The following is a 17,370-nucleotide window of genomic DNA, read 5'->3' as shown; positions in this document are numbered from 1 at the left end:
TAATATCATCCCCATCAAAGTACCTACAAACTTTTTAAAGGACTAAAACAAGAGCTTCAAAAATTTATCTCAAACCAAAAAATACCCAGGATTGCCAAAGCAATAATTAGAATAAAGAAAAAGACCTTACAGTACCTGACTCAACCTATACTACAGAGATAGTGTAATTAAAACTGCCTGTTACTGGAACCAAAATAGACACACAGACTGGTGGACTAAAACCGAAGCCTCTACAACTACACAAAGCTAATTTTTGACAAGGGTGCACAAACCATTAAGTGATTAAAGGAGAAAATATATAGAAGAAGAAAACACTGGCATGACACTTCATGATCTGTGCTTTCAAAAGGCCTTCAAGGATTCAAACCCAACTGCAAAAAAAAAAAAAAAACAACTAAAACTAAAATAAAACAATGGGAATACATTAAACTAAATGGCTTTTGTATATCAAAGTGTACCACCACCCCAACATAAAGACACCCAATAGCATGGGAGAAGATCTTTACACAACACACAATAGACAAAGGACTATAAACAAAATATGCAAAAAGCTCAGTAAACTAAACACCAACAATATTTCTTTATTTCAACCATATATATATAACATATATATATATAACCATATATATATATAACAGAACCATAGGATAGGAGGGGTACAGCTCCACACAATTCCTACCACCAGAACTCTCTATCCCATCCCCTCCCTTGATAGCTTTCCTATTCTTTAACCCTCTGGGAGTATGGACCCAAGGTCATTATGGGATACAGAAAGTTGTCAGGCAAGAGTCGCCAGAGAAGAGACCAGGAACTCGTGGTGGTGTGGTAATACAATTCTTTATTGATGAGGGGCCCCAAAGTCAGGCATGAGCATAGCAGGTTAGGTCACGTGGTGCCAAATTGCAGTGGCCGCCTCGGAGGCAGTAGAGAAAGAGAGAGAGAGAGAGAGAGAGCGAAACCATGAACAGCAGCACGTTTTATAGGGTAAAAATGGAAGTGGCAAGTTGGGATGGAATTGGCTAGGGAAGAGGGTGGAGAAAAGAAAAAGGCATTCTGGGAACTTCCTTACTTGCTGTTGCTGTAGTTTTAGCTGGCTGGCGGGAATTAGCAATACCCTGAGGGGATAAAGTGGTGGCAAAGGAGTCATTTTTAAAACAAGGCAGAAGATTGATATGTAAATAATAATAGTCACATGGAAATACCGTGGTTTGTGGGTCCTGCCTAACTCAACCACATCTGCACAATTTCCCAATAGAAGGTAGAAGGTCTGGCATCTGTAATTGCTTCCCCGCTGAATGTGGGCATTGACAGGTTGATCCGTTCTCCCAGCCTGCCTCTCTCTTTCCCTAGTGGGGCAGGGTTCTGGGGAAATCAGAGCTCCAGGACACATTGGTGGGGCTGTCTGTCCAGAGAAGTCTGGTCGACATCATAGTAGCATGAACCTGGGTACTTGCACATTGTAATGCATGTGCTCAACAAGGTGTACCTTCGCCTGACTCCCAACAGCATATTATTTAAAACATTAATTTAGTTAATATATTTAATCAAATAAAAACTTACATATTTCAGATATTTAACCTTTTAGTGTATTTCCTTGTGCTATGAGCTTTAGAATATCAGAGACTATTTCTTATTTATGTTTATAAATTTATGAATACTTAAAATAATAAATATTTCTTGACAAAATTAAGGTTACTTAAAAGATTAATTTTTGTTTAGGACAGTGAAATTTAATTTCTAAACAAAATAACATTACAATTACTTTAACAACAAACTATATTTTTAGATGGTAAACATGTTAAGAAAGGATATAATGACCATCATTATCATGCAGAGCTAACTTTCAAGTACTTCACTATAAATTTCATTTCAAACTACTCACCAAGCAAGTTAAAATAGCATTTCTATAAACATGTATTTTAGAGATACAGTTCATTAGATATTTAGAATAAGTTTAATTTATATTACAAATAAACATTGAACCTCAGTTACTTGCAAAACAAAGATAGTTTTAAATCTCATAAAACATTTTCTCTCCTAGAAGCTTATTATAAAGTAGAATAGATAATTAAAGTGAAAGTTCAGGGCCAGGTGGTGGCGCACCTGGTTGAGCGACATGTTACAGTGCAAAAGGATCCGGATTCAAGCCCCTGGCCCCCACCTGCAGGAGGAAAGCTTTGCGAGTGGTGAAGCAGGGCTGCAGGTGTCTCTCTGTCTCCTCCTTCCCTCTCAATTTCTGGCTGTTTATATCCAATAAATAAAGGTAATAAAAATAAAAAAAGTGAAAGTCCACTATTACTACAAATAGTTAAGGAAAGCAGAGACTATTTATGAGTCACTGGTTTCCAAATAGTTCATAAGGTTGACACCTATGAAGTTGGATTTAGAGAGGTTCTTTATTGCAAATATGACTAGAACAGCAGGTACCTATTCTCCTCTTCCTCCTCTTTCTTCTTCTTTCTCAGATAGAGAGAAAAGGAGACAAATAAAGACAGAGAGAGTGAAGGAGACCACAGCACCAGTGCAGTGGGTGCTGGACTGGAACCTGGGTCCCTCACATAAAAAGGCAGTGCACTATTTGCCAACCTGAAGAGGAGACATTTTAAATGAAAGAGATATATCATAGTTTGATCATTTTCATGACAAAAAGTAGTGTAGTTTGGGTGGGGGGACATTGGTGGTTGGTGTAGTATGGAATTATACATTGTAACCTACATTCTTGTAACCCATTATTAATCATAATAAATAAAGTAATGCAGTTTGGTCATATGCTGTAAGTAGGAGGTCAGAACTTTCAGATTTTAAGAACTAAGACTAGTCTCAGCTAGGATGCAACAGTGTAAAGCAAAGTTAACCAATGAGAAGTGTTTACATTTCAGGATTTATTGCAGTGTAACTTGTATCAACTAATTTGATGTTCTAAGATTAAGCAGGTAGTAACCCAACAAATGGATGTGTGTATGTTTTACCTTCTTGTTAACTTGGGTTTCACACTCAGGATCCTTGCTTTTCAGACAAAAACTTCAGATCTGATAATTGACTATCAAGACTCAGTATGCATGACTGTGTTTCTCAATGATCTAATACATTCCTGGAGTCAGAAGGAAAGAACATAATTGATACCAGTTGCTTTTCAATGCATTTCTTTCCAATAACCTTGATTATGTATCTTACCTTCAGAAACTGTTGCTTTTTATCAAGAAACATCATGAATATCTGAAAAAAAATGTGCTTGAACATGGAAGTCATCTCCAATCATTGCAGTTGTATACAAGCACATGTTATTTATTTGCTGATTCATACCATTAACATAAAATATAGGAAATAACCCTGTATTTTCATAAACCATGTACTTATGTACATATATGACATCATGTTATACATCATTTCATTTGTTATCATAACTTGCTTTTTATTACAAATCATTTTTTGTTTGGCTGTGCTATTTTTCTTATGTAACTAATGTGGTATATTATCTTTGCCAACTCAAAATCATTGAAATATGAGTCAACAAGCCTTTTACATTTTTCAGAAAGATTTACCTTAAGTCACATTCACCATCTAATATAATTGCTTGTTTTAGTCTAAGTTTGAATAATCCAACTGGCCTTTATTTTTATTAGAAATGAAGATGATAATATCTTGAAAAAGAACATATATATTTTGAAAATATCCAATTGAGATACTAGTGGAATCATAACATGTGTTTTATCTTAGAATTGATCATAGCCCTAAAACAAAGAAGGATTTTGTTTTCAAACACATGGCATATAAATATTGGCAAAAGAATATCACTTGGTTAAATAGTAGTTTTCATATTTCATTAACAAATACAGATTGTTTTAGCTCTGAATCATTAAACAATACCACCATATGTTTTTGTAATTTAAGAAAAATTAAATAAATAGTTTTCAAGTTGTCCATTTTATTGGGAACATTTTTTCATCTTTATTATTATTGTTATTACCAAGATCATTGCTGGTCTTAGTGCATGTAAGTGTGCTCAGCCATTACCAGCAGTTAAAAAAAATTTTTTATCAAGTGTACATGTGAGTAGAGGAAAAAAGAGGGGAGGAGAGGAGAGGTACAGGAGTGGAGAGGAGAGGAGAGGAGAGGAGAGGAGAGGAGAGGAGAGGAGAGGAGAGGAGAGGAGAGGAGAGGAGAGGAGAGGAGAGGAGAGGAAAAGAGAGGGGAGACATCTGCAGTACCTGCAAATTCCCTTCTTCAGGTAGGGAAATGATTTTGATCCCAGGTTCTTGCACATAACAGTCTGTCAGTCCTACTGGTGTGTCATATACCAGTCCCTTGATTGAGAATATAATATCAAGGCCTTATACTTAATATCACTTTCTAATTTATCAGATAAATTATATGGACAACTATTATCAAAATTTTCATATTACTCCTTTGGTTGTATAAATATATGTAATTAAGCCCATTTAAGAATTTTTTATATATATACTTTTCATCTTTATTTATTTATTGGATAGAGACAGCCAGGACTTAAGTGGTAATGGAGTGATAGAGGGAGAGAGACAAAAAGACACAACACTGCTTCAATGCTTGCAAAGTTTTCCCCCTACAGTTGGGGACCAGGACTGGACCCAGGTTCTTGAGCATTGTAACCTATAGCATGCATTCAACCAGGTGTGCCACAACCTGACCCCAAGAGTTTCTTAGGTTAGGTATTGAACTTAAAATAATACAGAATTCTTATGTAGTATATGTAGTATTGATTGTTGATAAATAGAAGTAACTACAGTGAAGAATATTGAAATTTGATTTGTAGACCTGTGAAATAACTTCCTTGGATAGGGTGCTGCTTTGCCATTTGCACTACTCAGTTTCAATCCTGGCCTTCACAGCACTGAAGGAAGTTACAGTGCTATGGTCTTTGGCATTGTCTCTCTGCTTTGGTGCCTCTCGGTCTGTCTAAAAAAAAATAAATTTTTGTAATAATTTGTATTGCACATATGTTTAAGGTACTTGAATCATATTTGGCTAATAATATGAAATAGTTATTTAAATATTAATATACTAATATATATTTAAAATAAATACACTTGTTTAAACTTCAAAAATCATTAAAATTTAAATATAATTTCAGCTGTGTTCAACATGCACAGACACTTTCATTTCAGGTTCATAGTTCCTATATAAATAAACTTGTGTTTCCTTAGAAAATAATTTTCCGGCTGCTAGGAAAACAGAAAGTTGTCCTTGAGTTGAATAAATCTCTTTGACTCAAACTGGTAATCTAGTGACATACGAAGTTACTAGATATTTTGTACATGGAACAGTTTATATATATTCCCCTTTTTTGTTGCCCTTGTTGTTTTATTGTTGTAGTTATTATCATTGTTATTGACATCATTGTTGTTGGGTAGGACAGAGAGAAATGGAGAGAGGAGGGGAAGACAGAGAGGGGAAGAGAAAGATAGACACCTGCAGACCTGCATCACTGCTTGTGAAGTGACCCTCCTGCAGGTGGGAAGCCTTGGTCTCGAACCTGCGTCCTTACTCTGGTCCTTGTGCTTTGCGCCACGTGCACTTAACCTGTTGCACTACCACCCAACTTCCCGGAATAGTTTCTTTTGGTATTCTTTGCTCTGTCAATGCCAATATCATGGTTTTGTGAACACCAGAGGACCCATTTTTTTTAAAGATACATTTATTTACTCACAGCTTTTCATATATTTTTGAATTTTATTTATTTATTTCCTTTTGTTGCCCTTGTTATTTTATTGTTGTAGTTGTTGTTGGACAGGACAGAGAGAAATGGAGAGAGGAGGGAAGACAGAGAGGGGAAGAGAAAGATAGACACCTGCAGACCTGCTTCACCGCCTGTGAAGAGATTCCCATACAGGTGGAGAGCCGGGGGCTGAAACCGGGATCCTTTGAGCTAACTGCACTTAACCCACTGTGCTACTGCCAGAGCACCCAATTTATTTAAGCAAACATATTCTCTCTGATTTAGGTGTTCTAAGAGCTAGACATAAAGCACATAGATACAATTGAAATAATAAATTCAAGAACACAAAAGATAAACCATGCTGTTAAAAATGCTATTAAATTTCTTTATATCAGATCTAGACAATTACCGTACAATATTAAAAATACTGAATAATGTATAAATACATGAAATTTATAAGTAGTAAATATCTAAATTCATTAAATAATATGTGATTAGACACTTCTTTTTAGTATACTGAAACTGAATTAGGCAGCATGCACTATATGTAGAAATAAATGAAGTGAAAGGATATTGGCAGTAATGCAGAAAAGTGGATGGATTTTGCAAGATTATACCAACTGGCATTTTAGGAAAATTTCCATTTCCTGCCTTAGATTTTATCTGAGGTGACAATGACAAACACACATTTAGGTTCCTGAAATTTCTCATGGGATATTCTCTTGGGTAGAATATTTGGAAAGAATTTCTGACAAATGAATCTGTCAGATTCCATCGTTACTTTAGTATTTATGTGAGATTTGCCATGATGGACAAAAGTGTGTGCTAGTCTTTTTTCATTCATGTAAGATAGAAGTTGATGTAACTAGTACTTAAAAATACACTTTAGTTTATTTGGTTATTATCTAAAGCATTGATGGGAAAAAAGATAACAGAAGCTACTAAAATTTTTCATTTTGAAATTTTAGCATTATGACTGTCAATATATCTACACTCTCATTGGAATACTTTTATGCAATCATCTTTTTATTTATAATAAAAGACCTAGTCTTAAGGACCCAATACTTTTCTTGATGTGGCAGAAAAACCTTGAGTTCTTGTCTTTCTGGATTTAGCTTTCTCTACCTACACTTTTTACGTCAGTGCAAACAAGTAATCTATACATTTGATTCACATGCTGCAAAATTATTTTAAAATAATAATTCAATAGGCATAAATTATTACAGATTTTATTTATTTATTTGATAGGACAGAGAGGAATTAAGGGAAGGGGATATATAGAGGGAGAGAAAAGGAATACACTTCCAGCACTGCTTCTGGCCTAGTGAAGTTTCCCACCTGTTGGTAGGGACTGGAAACTTGAACCTGGGTCCTTGCACTTTATAATGCCTGCAGTCAACTAGGCGTGCCACTCCCAAGCCCCTTTTAACAGATTTCTAAGCATATGAACTTTAAAATATGTATTCCATGGAATCTGTACTTTGTGGCAACTTATTTTTCTCCCCATCTTTCTAGCTTATGTCAGAATTTTCACCATTTCTAAGAGGTATAACATTAAAGTATTAATGACAGAGCCCAGAGTCTTTCCCTTTTATTTAGACATAACTTTAAAAAAACAAAATTCGGTTTAACATATGGTTGGTTAGAAAAGGGACAGATTATCTATGGGAAGTGCAGGAGAAAAAAAAAGTATTATTTAGCCATCATTTTCTATTAGCATTTGAGGACAAGGACAATCATATTCTTAGGAAAATAATTTATTAAGTGAGTATTTACTTTACTTAAGCTAGGTTACAGGACTATTCATTTCCCCAAGAGAACAGTAGAATAATGTGGGGGTGATTACTATTCAGCAAAACAGCAGCTGTTATGCAGTCAGGAGTCATTTCTGAGGGGAAAAATTTAACACTGTGGTTATATTTATTTTTCTGATGTACTGCTTGAAAACATTATCAGAATAAAGTTCACCATTTCTATTAATTAAGCCAACTTAAAATCCGATGTGTCATTTCATTGGCTGTTATTATTGCTTCTTAAAATCTTGTTCATGTCTATAGATTTTCTGACTTGAGTTTAGAATTATTCCAAGCAGATCAGCCAAGCAAATTTACAATTGTGAATTTAATCAATTACTTCTAGGTATGTGCAGGAACATATTGCATGAGACAGTAATGTCATTTGTGAGAATTGTCTACACACAAGCTTTCATATAACTTTATTCTGTCTTTAGAATTTGGAATGATGGGAGATCATACAATTAAAAGTCAGCGACCTCGATCTGTTCATGAAAAAAGGGTCCCTCAGGAACAAGCTGATGCTGCTAAATTTATGGCACAAACTGGTAATACGTTAGTTACATTTTTCTATTTACTGTTGTTGATTTAATGGAACCACTGCATGTTTTCATAATCTTTTGCTGCACATTTGTCAGTTTTTGGAGCTGATATTTTTGAGCCATTTTTATTTTTGTCACCAGTTAAAGTCCATAAATGAAGTAGCTTTGTATTGACAAGTACACCAAAAATGTATAAGATTAATTTTTCTTTCACTTTAAGGAATTCAGGGTTTACATGATTACTTTTATATTTGTCTACTGACCATCTAAATTTATCATTAATATTAATGAAGCCAATATAATTATTATTCAAAATTAATTATAGAAATCTTCAGCATTATAATCTTAAATAGGACCTTAGATAATTTAATTTGACATACATAATATACTAAATATTCTTCAAATCTTATAAATGATGTAAATATTAATTATTAAACTGTGTAGAAATTAGAACTTTTTAAAAATATTGCTTAGAAAATTTTGTTACATATACTTAATAATTAACAATTGAATGCCAAGTATGACATAATACACTACAAATAAACATCAGAAAATATGACTTTCTGACTTTAAGTTATAATCCCAAATTAATTATATTACTTTAAAATGCCTACCTCTACAAAATTATAAAAAACATAAATGAATAAAAACATTCATATTTTGACTCATAGTAATGACAATTCATCTGGTTGCACTGCATGTGGTACATCTTTAAATGAAAGTGTGTTTGTGCTGTGAATTTTTCTATTGCCACTTATATTTCAGAAAAAATATAAACTAACAGTTTTCTCTATGACTTTATAAAGTTTTGTGCTCTCTAGATTACTAGTTTTACCACTAATAATGAAGTTTATGGTATATGGTCAACTTTTTGATATTACAGTCAGACTTGTTTTGACAAAATTACCCTTTAAGGACTTATGCTTCCTTTAGTTCCTAGTGATCTTTATTTAATATTTATTCAAAAAACTAAATTAGATTTACAGTGTAAAAATGCAACTATTCTTAATGAATTGTGTTCCTAGTAATATGTGAGTAATTGAATTTAAAACATTTGTTGCAAGTAGGTCAAAGAATACTAAGAGCAGGAAGAATGCTCACAATTAAAATAAATTCTATTATTTTTTCTCTTTAGGTTTTGAAGGATATATATTGTGCTCATAGCTAGAAATGAAGAGATCTTGTTTTTGATATCCATCTTTTTATTGAGGATATTAATGTTTTACAGTGAAGTCATTGACATATGAATACACTTTCATTATGCACCAGGACCCCCAAATTTTTCTTCCATTTTTTCAAGAAAAGATTACTTAAATATTACTATTTGCTTATATAAATCCAAAAGTACATTACTTTTCAGACAAATGTTCAGTTTTACTGAGAGCATGTGATATTTTTGTAATTTGAAAATATATCTTATAATGAAAACATCGACAAATTAAATGTTTTCTGAATGTATTTTTCACAGTAGAGAGTCTAAAATCTCAACCACTGACTATAGACAGAGGGTTCTGATAATAAATAGACATGTGGAAAGTGGGATAACTACTCAGTCTCCTTCAAGTACCATGTTCATAAGGATATTTTGTCAAGGTCATAGAATGTGTCTTTTCTATTTGTGAAAGAAATGGCAGTCAGAATAATGAAAATTCCTTAAAATTAGTATCAGTTGGTAAAGTACTGAATCATTGTTTGAAATCTCCAATAATATGTTCAAGCAAAAAAAAAAAAAGTTCATTTATAAATATTATGCCCCTTAGAAAAGAGGTTTCTGGGAGTCGGGCTGTAGTGCAGCGGGTTAAGCGCAGGTGGCGCAAAGCACAAGGACCGGCGTAAGGATCCCGGTTCAAACCCGGGCTCCCCACCTGCAAGGGGAGTCGCTTCACAGGTGGTGAAGCTGGTCTGCAGGTGTCTATCTTTCTCTCCTCCTCTCTGTCTTCCCCTCCTCTCTCCATTTCTCTCTGTCCTATCCAACAACGACAACAACAATAATAACTACAACAATAAAACAAACAACAAGGGCAACAAAAGGAAATAAATAAAAATAAATATTTAAAAAAAAGAGTTAAATATCAGAAAAAAATACTTTAAAAAAAAAAAGAAAAGAGGTTTCTGTTTTTTAAGTAAGATTTTTAAAATTGCCCCTTGTTATATAAGCATAAAATATGCAGTTTTAATATTCACTTTTAACAAATTCATGTCACAAGAAATATTTTTTTCTTGGTGAGATGTTGCTATTATTTTGTTTTTCACTTACTCATTTTTCTGTAGACATTGTTTTGTATCTCTATGGGCACATGATTTGGAAAAGTAGATTGAAAACTTGTTAACTAAATCCATGAGTAAGCTTAAAATAGTTTTATATTGTTAACTGTAACACAGTAAAGTCAATAGGCACCATGATTAAAGTTAGAACATTATTGATTGCATATTTGGATAAATATATAATAAATATAAACTATTTATTTTAAACTAAAGCTAGCATAAACACATATAAATAATTTAATATTTTATTAAATAATTTATGATGCTTGCATAAAACTTGAAAAGCTACATTACTCCAAATAGTTTATAAAATTGATAAATTGACATTAGTTAATTTTAAAACTGAAAAATAAAGGATTTTTTTCCTTGATTGTATATTCCCTCCAGGGTTATTGGTGGGGTTCGGTTCCAGCACTATGAATCTGCTGCTCCTGGGGCCCTTTTTTTCCCCTCCCATTTTATTGGATAGTTCAGCAAGAAATTAAGAGGAGGGGAAGACAGAGAAGGGTAGGGAAAGATACTTGCAGACCCTCTTTACCTCTTGTGAAGTGACCCCCCCCATACCCCTTCAGGTGGGAAGCCAGGGACTCCTATGCAGATCCTTGCATGGGTCCCTTGCGCTTTTTACTGTGTGCTTAAACTGGTGCGCCACAGCCTGACTCTCTCCTTGAATGTTTTCTGGATTTCACTTTCTTCAAGGTGTCAGATAATTATCTGCATAAATGCAGTTAATTGCCACATTGTAAAATTTTACAAAAATTACACCTTGTTTATATTGTTTACATTCTTCAAACCAACGAATGGATATTTGGATATTATACCGACAATTACAAGCATTTGCTCCTATTCAAAACACAGAACGATGGAATAGATGTAAAATTAGGTAGTTATTTCTTTTTATTAATTTTACTTATTTGTTGGATAGAGACAGTCAGAAATCAAGAGGGAAGTGGTAGATAGACAGACACCTGCAGCACTGCTTCACCACTTGCAAAGCCTTCCCCCTGCAGGCTTTCAGCCCAGGTCCTTGTGCATTGTAACATGGTACTCAACCAGGTGCACAACTATCTGGCCCCCGAAACCAAGTAGTAAATGACAGGACAGCACATTGTAAAATTTGTTATGAAGAAAAACAAAGTAAAAACTATAAATGTTCATTAATTTAAAACTTTTCAAAATGAGTAACCTGTCCTTTTTAGTCAGTATGATCAATAAACCTTGCATTTAAAGAAGCAAGGTTTTTGTAAAGTAATAGAGTGACAAGTTATTAATTAGAAGAACAGCATTCACATGGTAACATTACTTTTAAAAATAATTTTATTTTAGTCATTGATTGAAATAATTTAATTTTGATGATTATTTCTCTTATAACCTAAGACATAATCTGCATTTTTAGTAAACAGAAGTGAAATATTTAATATAGACACTTAAATACCAATGGTTAAGCTAAAAACATAATAGTCACACTTACTATTTTTTTTACATAATACGTATCAAATGATCTTATAAGCATATATTTTTTAATTTCTTTATTGGGGAGTTAATCTTTACATTTAACAGTAAATACAATAGTTTGTACATGCATAACATTTCCCAGTTTTCCATATAACAATACAACCCCCACTACGTCCTCTGTCATCCTTCTTGGACCTGTATTCTCCCCACCACTTATAAACATATTTTAAAAGTAGTTTTGTAACATAAGGAAAACATATATATATATATTTATATATATATGTTATCTAATACAGAATAAATAAAATGTATTTCTAATTTAGTGATTTAAAGTACTAGCAAAATTTAATGTTAGTTGATTTTATAACCATGTACACTCCCATTCATTATATTATGATTTGTACAACTAAATTTTGAGGTAGGTACATTGCTCATATCATTGAAAGATTCAGAGAAATAAAAGTGACTTTCTCAAAATCACAGAGCTCATATCCATCAAGCAAGCTGTCCATAGTTTAGCTGCAGTGTTACTGTTTATTTTCAGACTTTGTAGTAGGATGAGGAGCATTAATATTACATTGGGTTTAATATACCTTCTCAGACAGAAATTAAAGAATCAGACTAATGTGAGTGTATCTAAAGATATAAACATCTATATTAAAAACAATATACAATTTTAAAAATACCTTCCTAAAAATTCAGCATAGATATGTCTCACAATGGCCCAATATACTTGACTAAACTAATCTTCACAACCTTTGAAATGAGGAAATGACTGCATTGAAATAGAATTATTTAGTGCAACTATTACTTGAAATCGTGACATTTGAACGATGAATAGGTCCTTTTTTTTTTAAGTTAGACCAGTATTTTAGTGACAAAATTTGATTCATGAATCTGTGAGCCAATATGTATTTTATTCATTTAAATGTCCTTTTTTGGTCAGTGAAATGAACCATCAGTTTATGAGAGAATGAAGACTTTTTTATGATCATTTAATTATCAGTGTCTTATGATTCAGTAATCATCAATTTGCTAGCAGTTATAACATCACATTAACTAACAACCCACATTTTAAAATATTTGTATAAAAGTACAATTATAAGTAGGTATGTGATCTTGATTCATTATCCATTTTAAACATGCTTTTTTCCTATCATAACAATATAACGGCAAGGAGATTGCTTTGTGGAAAAATATAACTAAATCCATAGCCTTTATCATTTTACTTATAGATTTCACGTTACTTGTGGTGTTCTGGCTTTTAATAAATAACATATATACAGTCTCTATCTCATTTAATCTCATAACAAACAAAGGGTAAAATTTAAGGGGAAAATGCACTAATTTGCCCTAGCTTGATGCATAATTTATTCTTAAGTATTCATGTATGTATGTGCACAGTACATGTGGACATTTTAATCATTGGATTTCTAGAATAACTACTTTAGACATAGGTTGAATATTTTACTAAATGAAAGAGAACAAATAATGAGACATAACTTTAATTTTTCTTCAAATATTCATCTAGTATCACTTTACAAACTAGTTATATTTTATAGCAGTGAAGGCAAAATAATCAAAATAATCAATCAATCAAGCATGATCTTCCAGTATATACCAGTATATTCAGGACAAAAACTTCTCACAGCACTGAGAAGTCTCCTCTAATTTAATCTGTCATCTTAATTGCCATTGTATGTACCCTTGTGATTTATGCCCAGTTATAAACACATTGCTTGTGTCTCTGGGTACATCATTCAGACCAAAGAAGAGCAAGTGCTTCATAATATTGCTACCTAAAGTGTGGTCAGTTTTCCTTTGCTTGTCCATGAACTCCTAGTTATAAACTCTCAAGGAGACTAGAAACTTATACCAGAATGCAAATTTTACAAATTTATCAACTACATATTTGATTTTAGCTGAAATTTTTATTTGGAAAAAAATTTCTAAGCTAAAAATTACACTCTGACTCACCATCCTGAATTGGTATATGAACTTATTGCTACTTGAGTGTGACACTATAAGTTGTTTCTAGGTCATTTACCAATATGTCAAAAGAGAAAAATAAGAGAGACACAGACAAATGTATGATCATATTATCTTTTGAATACTATTACAGAAGCAATTTTTGAACAGGATTTTTAAAATGTAAATTGTTCCTTGATTTATATAGCCAATAATGCATGCTTTCAGAAATATTCTGCTTGAAAAATTTTTGAACACCAAAATAGTTAGCCTCAACCCTGTTAGCAGTTAGATGACATAATTATTTGTCTGGGGAAGAACAAATGCAAGATCTCAAATCAGTTTTAAACATCCATCTTGAGCTTGATGTCGGAATAGAATTCATTTTGATGATCTGAGAAATTCTACTCCAGTAGTGAGGGAGTAGATAGCATAATGGCTATGCAAAGAGTCTCTCCTGCCTGAGGCTCCAAAGTTTCCGGTTCAATCCCTTGCATCACTATAAGAACTGAGCAATGTTCTGGTAAAAAGAAAAAATAATAATTTTACAACTTTAAGTCTTACAGGTGATTATAAAATTAGTTTTTAATCATTATGATTTATTAATGGAATTAATGAATACAAACAGTTAATGGCTTTTCAGTACCCTATTTTTAGTAAGTTTTATTTCCATATAAAATTAATGAAATTCAGTGCAGTTGTTCTTTGTTTCAAGTAAGAACACTTCTATACTTTAAATCATGGGAAAAATTGTGAATTGCAAGCTTTTAATAAATTATCACAAAATAAATAGCTTTCATGGAATGAAAAAGTAGTAATTGTGCTAGCAATAAATTATAATTCTGTCAGTGTTCAATACAATAAATATTAGATAAGCTGAAACTTTCAGGACTCAACTGTATCCAGATATAGAGAAGAGATATGCAATGAGGAATTAGGGAGGAATACATCAACATATTTCTTCTCACCAAAGCTAGAGAAACCTTAATAATACATTTTGTTCAATCACTCATTTTATTATAGTAACTTAAACTGCTTGAAGAAAATCACTTCAAATATTATTTTAAAATGTTTATTAGTACCTTGGACCTGTCCATAGCAAAATGGAATTTGTGAAGAATAGTTTTGCTAACCAATTTACTTAAAATCCAGTCTTTGTAATCAACATAGTGTGCATCTCTCTTTAAATTTCTTTTTCTCCAAAATGTTTTCTTTTGTATTATTTTGATGTTCTGCCATATTTTCAAATTTAAATTCTTATTGCATGTTACAGTGTCAGTTTGATTTAAATACTAACTATACGCATATTCAAGACAGTATTTCATGTTTATTTATTGTCTTGCACACAGGTGAATCTGGTGTGGAAGAGTGGTCCCAGTGGAGCACATGCTCAGTTACTTGTGGTCAAGGGTCGCAGGTGCGAACCAGAACTTGTGTATCACCTTACGGGACACACTGCAGCGGCCCATTAAGAGAATCAAGGGTTTGCAATAACACTGCCCTCTGTCCAGGTAGTGTTAGCAGCAACTAAAACTGTGGATGTTATTTAATTGTGCCATGCTACACATTTTAAGCAAATTGTTGTTTTCAAATGAACTGGATATAGGAACTTTAATTTGAGTATATGAATGTATTAATAATTCAACTGTGGAATGTTATAATATATGTGATCATTTCTGCTTTCAGAGCAGTCAAGAAATTATATGACTTCCCCCACTGAAACTATCAGTTATAAACTTTATTTGCTTCTAAGAGTATCTAAGTTTCAAATATCTTTCTTCATTTTAGATGGTGAAAATATCCAATTAGATGTTTAAGTAATATAGCGATTCATTTTAGATGGTGAAAATGTCCAATTAGATGTTTAAGTAATATAGCAATTGGCCTTTTGTAATATATTCCAATGATCCATTGTGTAATATAGTTGTTAAATTGATTGACTGCTTTCTTTCCACCAAATTGATCCTATCAAGAAAAACAATATCCCTGAGCAAAAATGATTTTTTAAAAATTCTATTCAGGTCATTTCCTTATCAATGTCACCCACTTCTTTGCTAGCAGCTTCACTAGTGGAAAAAAGACAGCCCCAGGGACTGATTAAATGGGGGAAAAATGCATTGTAATGCTGAGTCACCTCACCAAATCTGGAAACATATTTTATTTTAATTAGCACATAGAACAATAACTTGCTCACTTTGAATCTGATTTTTCAAAGCATTGTAAATCTCCATGTTTATAATTTCATTAATTTGATAAATGAATGGTACAAGCTTAGTGACAATTGCAACTGACACTGAACTTCCATTCAGTGATTTCCATAGGGTCCAAAAGATGGTAAGCATTAAAAAAAAATAAATCATGTTGTGGTTGCATTTTATCAGCCAATTGTGCTTAACTGCTTTCTAAAGATGGCTGGTTATGCAGTTCTTAAATGTGAAGGTAGAGAGTAGGTGGCATGAAGAAAATGCAGAAATAATCCCAATTTCCAAGCAGAATAGGTAAAAGCAAACTATTAAAACACAATCTGGAGAGGGGACTTTTTGTTCAGTAGTTACAGGATTTGTAGGAGCACGATTCTGAAGCTCTACTTCACTACAGTATAAATATACTTGGCACTACTGAATCATATACTTATAATTGTTTAGATGGTAAAGTATGCCTTGAGTACTTTTTAACAAAATAAAAGGTAATTTGTTAGAGATAAAGGTTAAGAAATGGTGGAGAAAAAATTATGAGAAATTCTTTCATAATGAAAATAGATACAAAGCAGTAGATGGCAGTAAAATTGAAAGTTAACATTTTCACTAAAAACAAGAAAAGAAAATCTACTGGAATTTGATTAGATGAGAAAGAATTTCAATTGGAATCATTTTAAAGATTTAGAGGAAAATTACATAAAACAGTCACAGAAGGAGAAAGACAGTGGGAAATTTTGCGAAAAAAGGAGTCATGGAGCAAATTTAATCTAGATATATTACATAGAAGGGAAAAAAAAGAAATAGTAAGAAGATAGGGAGTTTTAGGAGTTTTACATTTCTTTTTTTAATATTTATTTATTATTTATTCCCTTTTATTGCTCTTGTTGTTTTATTGTTGTAGTTATGAATGATGTCATTGTTGTTGGATAGGACAGAGAGAAGTGGAGAGAGGAGGGGAAGACAGAGAGGAGGAGAGAAAGATAGACACCTGCAGACCAGCTTCACCACTTGTGAAGCGACTCCCCTGCAGGTGCGGAGCCGGGGACTTGAACAGGGATCCTTAGGCTGGTTCTTGCACTTTGCGCCACCTGCGCTTAACCCCCTGCACTACCGCCCGACTCCCGGAGTTATACATTTCTAAATTCAATAGGTAAATATTACTGCAAGTAAATCCTAGTAGATTTTCATTAAGGTATGGAAAGATTTGTTTGACTAGGTGATTGCTGAAAGGCTGGCATCTATTTACAATATATTTATTAAGTGTCCTAGGATCAAGTTTCCTATCCTTAGCAATGAAGAAAAATGTCAATAATTATGTGTGTACTTGACATAAAATTTATGTTGTCAGCATCTGCTTAACAACTAAGATCCTTTGAACATAAAAGGATAGATTCTTCATGACAAATGTCTAAGAGGGTGTTAACGCATTCTCCACAATTCTCCATTCAAAGCTTTCT

The 17,370-nt window shown here is 32.8% G+C and overlaps 1 protein-coding gene across 1 annotated transcript in view; it reads left to right on the top strand.

Annotated features, from left to right (window-relative positions):
- Window positions 1-17,370, top strand: part of ADGRB3 (adhesion G protein-coupled receptor B3) — a 923,209-nt gene that overhangs the window by 387,992 nt on the left and 517,847 nt on the right. The window contains exons 2-3 of the mRNA XM_060189990.1: window positions 7,923-8,033; window positions 15,065-15,226. Coding sequence (XP_060045973.1) covers window positions 7,923-8,033; window positions 15,065-15,226 — 273 coding nt within the window. The remainder of the gene's footprint in view (window positions 1-7,922; window positions 8,034-15,064; window positions 15,227-17,370) is intronic.

Source organism: Erinaceus europaeus, chromosome 4 (assembly GCF_950295315.1).
Source record: "Erinaceus europaeus chromosome 4, mEriEur2.1, whole genome shotgun sequence".
In the NCBI taxonomy this organism is placed as follows: domain Eukaryota; kingdom Metazoa; phylum Chordata; class Mammalia; order Eulipotyphla; family Erinaceidae; genus Erinaceus; species Erinaceus europaeus.
Note: the sequence above shows the minus strand (reverse complement) of the source record. Positions and strands in the feature narration are given on the sequence as shown.